At 50.8% G+C, this 9,756-nt stretch overlaps 1 protein-coding gene across 2 annotated transcripts; it reads left to right on the top strand.

Annotated features, from left to right (window-relative positions):
- The first annotated feature begins 1,075 nt into the window (after positions 1 to 1,075).
- On the top strand, positions 1,076 to 9,307 carry LOC113956571 (probable G-protein coupled receptor 174). 2 transcript variants are annotated; one of them, XM_027663293.1, is made up of 3 exons: positions 1,076 to 1,159; positions 2,676 to 2,747; positions 6,062 to 9,307. In XM_027663293.1, the coding sequence occupies exon 3, from the start codon at positions 6,462 to 6,464 to the stop codon at positions 7,437 to 7,439; it is 978 nt and encodes a 325-aa protein (XP_027519094.1). In that variant the 5' UTR covers positions 1,076 to 1,159; positions 2,676 to 2,747; positions 6,062 to 6,461; the 3' UTR covers positions 7,440 to 9,307. The 2 variants fall into 2 exon arrangements, with proteins under 2 accessions (XP_027519094.1, XP_027519095.1); XM_027663294.1 differs by lacking the exon at positions 2,676 to 2,747 and having other exon boundaries at positions 1,081 to 1,159.
- The last annotated feature ends 449 nt before the right edge of the window (positions 9,308 to 9,756 follow it).

The raw sequence follows: 9,756 nt of genomic DNA, 5'->3' as shown, positions 1-9,756 counted from the left end.
CTACAAACCCCTGCTGTAAATAGGAATTGTGATCTGAGTAAATCAATGATGCTTGAAAGGTGTAGGTGGCACAGAGACCCTGGTACCTGCTGCAGGTATGAGATGCTGGGGTGGGGACACAGCACCTCACTACCTGTGTGACCCTTTGCAGAGCTGAAACCCTCTCCACAAACCATGCTGCAAAGTGTGTCCTGTTCTCCTGAGCAGACACGTAAGAAAAATGAGTAAATGCAAATTACAAAGTTGCAAATCTTCAATTTGATTTGCAAGGTTGCAAGGCTTTGCAAGGTTGAATTGCTACAGAAATGGTTAAAAAAAGTCACTTTTTCAAATTAACCAATTGAATGGAGAATCAGTGATCACTCTTGATCTTAAAAGGTGGTAATTCTAATGTTTCTTGAGCTGGAGTCCCCAGCTGGATAACCGGGGAAGTGCCGCTTTTCAAAATCAAACCAGAGCCAGCTCTGCCCTCTGCCGATGGGGACCACGATGGCTCGGGAACTTGGGGATGGGTGACACCACTTCAGGGCACTCTTGGAAGAGCCCTCGGCTCTCACCCTGGTTTGCTCCGTCAAATCCACTGAACAAGAAAATAACGACCGTGGAGAACCCGCTGCTTTTGGAGGAGCCCAAACCCGACCCTGATCAGCTCCCCCAGAGCACTGGAACTGCAGCACGGGGTAACAACACCCAGATGAGAGAGAAGGGGACAGTGAGGGGAAGGAAAATAATGGATGAAGCATCTCACTCCCTCAGCCTCAGCCCCGTGCCCTTCACAGAGGGGCTCTGCCAGTGGTCACCTGCCCCTGGGAGCCAGCTCTGCTTTACCAGGGGTCGAGCATCCCCAGACCCCCTCCTTTGGCAGCAGGGGCAGCTACTGGGGCAACAGTTCCCAAAACACCCTGAAACCACCATCAGGTCTACAAATACAGACATAAAAGCACAAAAATAGAAAAGGAAAGAGGAGGAGAGTCCAGGCAGGCCCCAGGGCAGGGGGAGCACCCCAAAAGCAGTGCCCTCCCACCCCGTTCCTCTGCGCGGGCGCAGCCGCCGCTCCACCAGTTGCACTTTTGCTTTGCACGTCGAGGAAGGGACCCACGGGGGGACCTGCTGGCAGCACCCACAGGGCCACACGGAGCAGCCTGGCAGGACAGCAAAGGTAGGACTCATCCCTCTGTCCCAGCCAGCTCTGGTTCCAGCTAAAGGGTTTAAACTGGGCTTGTTTTCGATAAGTGCGACAGAGCCGGTGCCGCTTCTGGCGGGTGCTGGGAGTGTTCAGAGGGGATGGGACACCCCAGGGAGGGACAGGGGGGGTCCTGCCTTAGCACCGACCCTGTGTGTCTCCAGAAGTTAATGGGCAGAAGGGAGGAGACAGAGTAAGCCCAGGTACAGGTAAGGAGCTAATAACTCATATTTTGGAAGAGCGAGCTCCTGTGCCTGCTCACGGATGCTCTGAGTACCCAAGGGAGAGCAGGGGGATGGCTGGAGCCAAAATATCCAGATCTAAAGTGTCAAACTGTATTTTCTGCTATCATTATGTGAGCATCAAGAAGCTGAATTTAAGGATTAACATCAAATCCAGTGATTCTCAGCCTTTGCAAACCCACAGCTGCCTGGGGTGGGACTTGTCTGTAAGTGGACTCTGAGGCCATGCAGCCCCATCCCCACAACTGACCCAATTCATTCACTGCTCTGGGTTTTCCTGGGGTTTGTCTCGCTCTATTTGTCCCATGGGTTTTCCCAAGTGGTCTGTTCCTCATAGGAGGCACCACACGAATTTTCCACAGGTCTTTTTCGACTTAATTGCAAGAATCAGGGAAGGGGGGAGGGAGGCTTATCACAGCCCAGGGACGTGGCTGTGCCACCCTGGGGGATGTGCCCTGGTGGCTTGGGTGGAAAACTCACAGCTTTGGTGCTCCTTGCTCTGAACATCTCCCAGGAATGTTGGGGCATGCCAGGGAGGGAGAAGAGAGCTGGGGGATTAGGATAACACACAGCACGGCTGCTCTGGGTTATTTTTCCCTTCTTAACCAAGATTAATATTGACAAAGGAGGACAGGAGCTTTTGCAAAGGATTAAAAGGCCAAAGCAGAGTATTTCATATGGTATTAAAGCAGAGCATTTCATAGAATATGCTGAGTTGGAAGGGACCCATCAGGATCAAGTCCAGCTCTTGGCCCTGCACAGGACACCCCAAAAATCCCACCATGTTTTCCTGTATATTCTTGGAATTCAGTTAATACAGCAAAGGGCAATGCTGCCCCTCTGGAGGAAGACACAAACCACAAATATTTACAAGGAAACTGCTTCAAGGCAGAGAAGCTTTTATCCTCCCCTGATGTGAATTAAAAGAATCGAAAAGAAAACCTGTGCAATGATCAGTCTCTAGTTCTGTGACTTCTGTTTTCAGTTGATACCTAGTATTAATTAATACCCACTAGTTACTAATAGTTATCTCTACCAAAACAGGACAGCAGCACTTCAGGTGAGCTGAAGAACAAGTGGGCACTGGGAGAAGCCCAGCACAGGACACCACTGGGCCCTGTCCCCACAGCCCCAGAGAACCCACACGGAGGGACAGAACCACCCTCACTCCACCTCCACCAGCACAGCTTCAGCAGGAAACTAAATTTCCATTTCGTGTCACCCATGTGCATGTTCTGCTTTTATTTTAGGTTGTGGAGGAGAAGGAGTTAAAATAGAAGAGAGGTGCCAGGCAGCAGCACAGCCCAGCTCCCCCCAGAAGGGTAAGTCAGCTGGTGACACCAGGGTGCTGCTGCTGTGCCCGGGTCACCTCTGGTACAGGCTTTACATGTTCTTACAGCACAAACACAGCCCCAAACTGAACCCAGGGTGGCTTGGCACCCACAGCTCACCTGTACCAGCAGCAAGAATGGTGCTTGGGGTGCAGGATCCATCCAGGCTGATCCCTCACCCTGGCTCTGGGAAGGAGCAGGATGTGTAGGACAGCATCCCAGCTCCTGGGGGAACCTGAGCTCCAAGAGGGTTCCAGACACAATCCAACAGCAGGGACAGCACCCCAAACTGTACATGACCACAAACTGCCCTCCCCGAGGCTGGATTTAAAGCCTCTCCCCCACCCAGCTGGGTTTAAGGGCTGCTGTAGCTTTTCCTGGGGTAGAACCCTCAGGATTTGCTAACGAGCCCCTGGGTTGACTCAGGATTTTTAAACACCCTCAGGTGTGGCTGCTGAGCCCTGATGGGCTCTGAGGGGGGTGATGGGCTGTGATGAGGGCATGGGGCAGAGCCCACAGGTGTGACCCCTCAGTGACTGCTCCCACATCCCAGCCCCTGCACTGCTCACATGGACACAGGGCTGCCCTTCAGCACGTGGAAAATGCTGTCCACAGGCCATGGCCAGATGTAACAAGCTCGTTTAGGGTCTGGCTGCAAAATTTACCTTCTGCCTCTGCCTCATGAAGCACAAAGTCTTCGTCCAGTGCCCCAGCGTGGCTGCCTGGGGGGTCTCCTTGGCAAAATCAGGGGGGAAATCCACTCAGGGGAAGAAGGGGGCTGTGCCTGGGGAGAGCCTCTCCCCTGCCCCCCTGTGCTGGGGGGAAGCGAGCACGGAGCACACGAAACAAAATTTCCTCTTTCTGGAGCTTTTTTTAGCCTCCTACTGGTTTTTACACAGCACGTGGGGCTGAACTTTGTGATGTTGCTGTTTGGGATTTCCAGAGCACTCTTTCTCACGTTGCTGAGTTTTTATACCCCTCTCCCTGAGCTCCAAGGGTGTTTCTGGGGGCTCTGAGTGAGCACCATCGGTGCTCCCCACCTTTAGCTGGGCCTTCTGGGACCCCTCGTGCCACAGGGAGAGGCAGAAGGTGCTCCCAGTGCATCCCTGACCGGGGCCAGGCTGGAGGGAGCAGGGCATGGAGTTCCAGGAAAGTTGCTGTGCAGTGGGGATGGGAACTGCAGGAGCTGGGGGACAGCAGGAAAAACATGAGTGTGCACATGTGTGTGCAGTGGCTGTGGATGGGCTGGGGCTGCACCTTGGCTTTGCCCCTGTGTGTCTCATGGCCCAGACACAGAGTTAAAGTGAGTTTACCCTTGTGGGAATGCAGCAGGAGGAAAAAGGAGCGTGATTGAGTCTCTCTGAGTGGGTGACAGGAGCCCCTGCCAAGAGGTGAAAGACAAGCTGCTTCAAATTAATTTAAAAAAAAAAAATTAAGATTAAAGAAATCACTGTGAGAAAGAACTGGATGACATGGGCTTAGGGCTTTGTCTTGCCCTGGATGCCCCATGGATGATGCCCCATGGATGATGCCCAGCCTGGTGCAGCAGTGCCAGCTGTGCTGCAGGAGCAGGACACCCATCTGGGCAGGGAGAGATGACACCTGAGCTCCTCTGCTGGTGCCTGGGAGCAAATGCTAGGCAAGGAGCTGATGAAATCATGGAATGGTTGGGGCTGGAAGGGACCTTAAAGACATCTCATTCCACCCCTGCCATGGGCAGGGACACTTACCTTAAAGCCCCATCCAACCTGGCCTTGGACACTCCCAGGGATGTGCCAGTCAAGCCCCATCAAATGGAAATCAAAGCCCTCAGCCCAAGTTACCCACCACTGATGGATAAAACTTCGTTTTAGGTGAGCACCAGTGAGTTTTCCTGCTTGATGAAGAGATTACTCACATTCTGAAAGGTTTGTGCATTGGAAGTTGGAGGGAGAATTGCTAAAGGAATTGGAAAGTCTTTGAGCTGAAGGCTGGTTTCTCTATGGTTTATTAATCATTGCTCCTGGATTTTAATGAGATTATTTCAGGAGCCATTTTGCTCCACTAGTTTTGTGGATGCTGGCTCCCTGCAAGGAAGGAAGATTGTCTCAGTCTCCTTGGAATCATCACTCAATGGTGATGAAAAGGTAAGAGAAACTACACAAATAGACACAGAAAGGCTGCACTCCCCCCAACCATTTCCTTTTGTAGAAGATTTTCTGTTTCCACTCAAAGCTACTTCAAAGTTTCGCTGCCATCACATCAAGTGTTGAACGTCAGCACCGTTAATAAGCGTTCACATTTTAATGCCTGCACCTCAAAGCACAGGAAAAACCAGCAGGGACTGCAGCAGGGTGTCATTTTACCTTTCAAATGAAAAAAAAAAAAAAAATTAAAACCTTTAAAATTAAATAACTGTGCCTCTGGCATCTGGGTTGGTACCTCCAAACTTCTCCCACTTAGACCTGCAGGTTAATTCTTCACGTGGAAGCCAAAGGCAAACCTGAGAGAGTTTGGGCAGAAATCTGAATTTCCTCCAGATTTTTCAGAGCTGGCTGAGGTTTTTCTGTCTGACACATTCAGATAACATCAGCTCTTTACCGTGCAAACAATTTGAAATAAAGTCCACCCACAATCCCCTTAGTGCCAGTGTCTGGTATTTCCAACAGCCCCAGCAGTCCCAGGGTGGGTGAGGAAAGGCTTGGAAAAAGCAGCTGTGAGAAAATCAGATTCAGTCTACTGCAGGTTGTCGTGCAGCAGAAGGTGGTCAATAAGTGGCCAGTTGTCCCTGCTTGCAGCAGGGATGGTTCATGTTCTATTTATGAGCAGAAATGAAAAAGCTGACCCTGGTTTGGTGAAAGCCACCGAGCTGTGACTTCCCCTCCTGACGTGGCGGCGGCTGCTCCGGTGGGAAATGTTTGTGTCCCATCATGTGTTACACCAGGAGCAGATCTCCCTCTGCCACCTCTGGCCGTGGGGAGGGTTGAACCTTCAGAAGGGCTTTCCTGGGCAGAACAGGGGAGTGTGAGGTGAGAGTGTCCTGGCCAGCCTGGGGGGAGGCAGGCACGGCGCTCGCCGGAGCATCTCAGCCATGTGCCTGGACACAGGGAGACCAACAGAACTGGTTTGTAGCAGCAATTAAACACATTTTCCATTTATTCCTCAGTGGTTTCACACCTCCACTGGACAAGGCATGGTTCTTGCTAGGCAGGGGAAGAGCTGACCACCTCCAAAGCCACAAAGGTTTCTGCTGGACAGAGGTTCCCATGGCTCTGTTTGACCCATGCCTCCCCACAATGCTCTAACTGCATCTTTCTGTCTTCCAGCTGCGGGGCCACGTCAGTTGTTGAATTCCTGCATTGAGAGAAGTGGCTGAAATGCCACCCAAAAGGTGACAGAGGCACAGCTCCGTGAGGCCCTGCTCCCCTGGGCACACAGCAATGCCCTTCCCAGCGTGGATCCCCTCCCTGCCCATCCTCCAGGACAGCACAGCAAGGGCTGCTGCCATCTGACAGGGAGCATGAGCACGGCACGTGAACAGGGCTTGGATTAACTCCCTCACCCCAAAGTGACGAAGCTGCTCCCCAGAGCAGCCAGGAACCTCACCTCACACAGGGATTCCAGGGCTGAAACACTTCACTGAAGCAGCTGAGGACAAGGTGGCTGCAGGACACGCTGAGGGACATGTTATGATGCCGGGGCTGAGCACGGGCCCCGGGCACAACCATGACCAACAGCTCCAACTGCACGGAGACAGACCTGAAGCGCTACTACGCCGTCACCTACACGGTGATCCTCATCCCCGGCCTCATAGCAAACACACTGGCCCTGTGGGTCTTCTACGGGTACATGAAGGAGACTAAAAGGGCCGTGATATTTATGATCAATTTGGCCATCGCCGATTTACTGCAGGTTCTGTCCCTGCCCCTGAGGATTTTCTATTACCTGACGGGCACGTGGGAATTTGGGGGAGGGCTCTGCCTGCTCTGCTTCTACCTGAAGTACGTCAATATGTACGCCAGCATCTTCTTCCTGGTGTGCATCAGCGTGAGGAGGTACCTGTTCCTCATGCACCCCTTCAGGTTCAGCGACTGCAAGCGTGTCTGTGACATCTACGTCAGCGTCGTGGGCTGGGTCGTGGTCTGCGTGGCCTGCCTGCCCTTCCCGCTCCTCAGGCTCCACAAGGATAACAAAAACACCTGCTTCGTGGATCTGCCCATCAAGGAGCTCGACCTTCCCACCTCCATTACGCTGATGACAATAGGGGAGCTGGTGGGGTTCGTGACGCCCCTGCTCATCATCCTGTACTGCTCGTGGAAGACCATCCTGTCACTAAAAGAGAAAAACTCTGCTTTGCACGACCTGGGGGAGAAGAAAAAGGCTTTGAAGATGATTCTCACCTGCGCCCTGGTGTTCCTGATTTGCTTTGCACCTTATCACATCGGCTTCCCCCTGGACTTCTTTGTGAAGACGAAGCAGATCAAGGGGGGCTGTGTGCAGAAGGTGATCTCGGTGTTCCACGCCGTGGCTCTGTGCCTCGCCAGCCTCAACTCCTGCGTCGACCCCGTCATCTACTACTTTACCACAGACGAGTTCAGGAGACGCCTCTCCAGGCAGGATTTGCACGACAGCATCCAGCTCCACCACCTCAGCTACACCAGGAAACACTCCAGGGACGTGCTCATGGAGGACACCACAGAATAGACTCACTAGATGTTGGGCTTTGGCCCACTGTTCTCCCCACAACTCAGGCAAACTTCTGCTTTCAGTGAGGGTTGGAGTAAACAAAAACTCCCCCCCCAAACCCCAAACCTGACCAAAGATGTGTTGATTTAATACTTTAGTTGCAATTTTTCTCTGAATATAAATAACAGCATTTCCATTCCTAAGCTGGGCAGGCTGGAGCAGGTGGAGGACAAGGACCCGTGGCAGAAGTGATGCTGTGCCCTGTTGTTACCTGTGGCACTTCCCAGCCACATCCTGGTCATGCACTTCAGCAAGAGGCAGCAAAGATTTTGGGCTCCTGCTATGCAAAACGAATTTGAGCCAAAAAAACTACAGGATGACACAATATTATATATTTCTGAAGCACAAGACAATCCAGCAGGGACTAACCTGTGCCAGGAGCCTCCAGCCACGTTGACCATGGAGTGAGGAGCAAAAAGTGGCCCCAAAGGACTTGCCATTTAAATAATTAAAGATAACTCACTTTTGGGGTGTAGCAAATGACAGACCCCCAAATCACACAGTCATTGAAGCTTCCAGACACTATTTTTGTGCCATCAGTTCCCATTTCTGGCTGGAAAGTCACGTGGTTTGGAGCCATGTTGTGTAGGGGGCTGTGTTTGGAGGGTGTTTATTCAGGCTTTCAGGTCCTCTTTTCACCAAAAATGGGGCAAATTATTTCCCTTTCACTGATAACTGACCCACAGATCACATCCACTCCTCATTAGCAGGATTAAAACACAGTCAGAGGATCCAAACCTTTCCAGAGTTTGCTTTGGAACTCCCTGTGAAGCAGAGTCAAAGGTGCCACCCAAGAGGCTATAAGTGATTACTAAGAAAGGTCAAATGTGGATGTATTTTTAATAATAACCTCTTCAAAATCAAGCCACAGAAGCTTTGGGACTTTGGGATTTCATTTGTTCCTTCTTGTAAAATGTATTTTTCTGTGAACATTTGAAATGTTACAGTTTGAAATGTAAAATGCTGTGACAGTCTGAGTTTTTATTTATGCCAATGTTGTTTTATAATTTATAGGAAAAACATAAATATTTTAGGAAAATCATGTGGAGCCCAGAGAGCATCAGAACACAGATTTTCTTTTTTTCTTTTCAAAAACTCTTCCAGATAATAAAACAAAACTCCACCACCTCATTCCTACAGGAACCTGAGCCAGTTCTATACCTGAGTGAAGGCTGAGAAAGCACTGATAAATCAAGGAAACCACAGAGTACATTGTAATACGTTAAAAACAGTGAAAAAAAAATATTTATTTTTGTATTTCCTCTTGTATATAATAAAAAAAATCCTTTTTAAAAATGCTTTTTAAATGTGGTTCTTGGCCCACTTTTCCCTTTGCATCACCAACACACACTTACATGGGCCAACATGTGGCAGCACCCGGGTTGCTGATGCCCCTTGAGCACCTGCAGAACATTTCAGAGGCAAAATTATTTTAACTTCTCTCTTGTGCACTGGGGAGAAAAGCAAAGGCGTGGGTTTACCTGGACAATAAGAATTCCTAAAGCTGCAGGAATCAAGCCCATCACTGTCCTTTCTGGTCCCCACAGGAGGGGGGCAGGAGGGCCCTGTCCAACCCCCCAGAGCTACTTTTAGCTCCCGAGGGGGAAAAGATGTTACATAAAGCGGTGTCAGAAGTTCAGAAATTGGTCAGTGAGAGAAACCTCAACAAGCTGATGTTTCCCCCCAGAAAATCCCATGGGTGCACCCACTGCCACAGCAATGGGGGTTATTCAGATTAGAATTAAACACCTCTTTCTTACAGGAAGCGGGGTGGGGATGAGTCCAGGAGGGACCTGCCTGCCCTTCCCCGTGGCACCTCTGCTCCAGGTGGGATCTGTTTGGCCATGCTCTCCATCACTGAGGTTTCACAAGCCCCAGGAGATGCTGCCATGGACTTTTGGAGAATCAAGGTAGCACTTAAATTAACAGGAGGTGCATTTTCATGCCCCAGAGCAATCACACATCAGCAGGGAGGTTCTCTGCTGCCTTTCTGCCACCCAGGAAAGCCTCATGTGGGGATGGCATGTGGCACAGGGGAGGTTTGGAGGAGCCAAGCAATGCCCAAGCACTGCTGCAGCAGAAACAAGTGCTGTTTGGTGGCTGTTCTGCCCAGCTCTTAGCTCTGTGCTTGGCAAGATCCCACTCCTCACCTGCACTTTGTTCTCCATCAGTCTGTTCAGAGCCAGCAGAAGCTGAGGTTCCCATGAAAATCTTTTCTCTGGAAAGATTTTTGAGTAATATAATCTGAATAATCTCTTCTAAGCACAGGACTGGG

Source organism: Corapipo altera, unplaced genomic scaffold (genome assembly GCF_003945725.1).
Source record: "Corapipo altera isolate COAL_440 unplaced genomic scaffold, ASM394572v1 107b, whole genome shotgun sequence".
Lineage (NCBI taxonomy): Eukaryota > Metazoa > Chordata > Aves > Passeriformes > Pipridae > Corapipo > Corapipo altera.
This window is presented reverse-complemented; position numbering and strand designations above follow the sequence as displayed.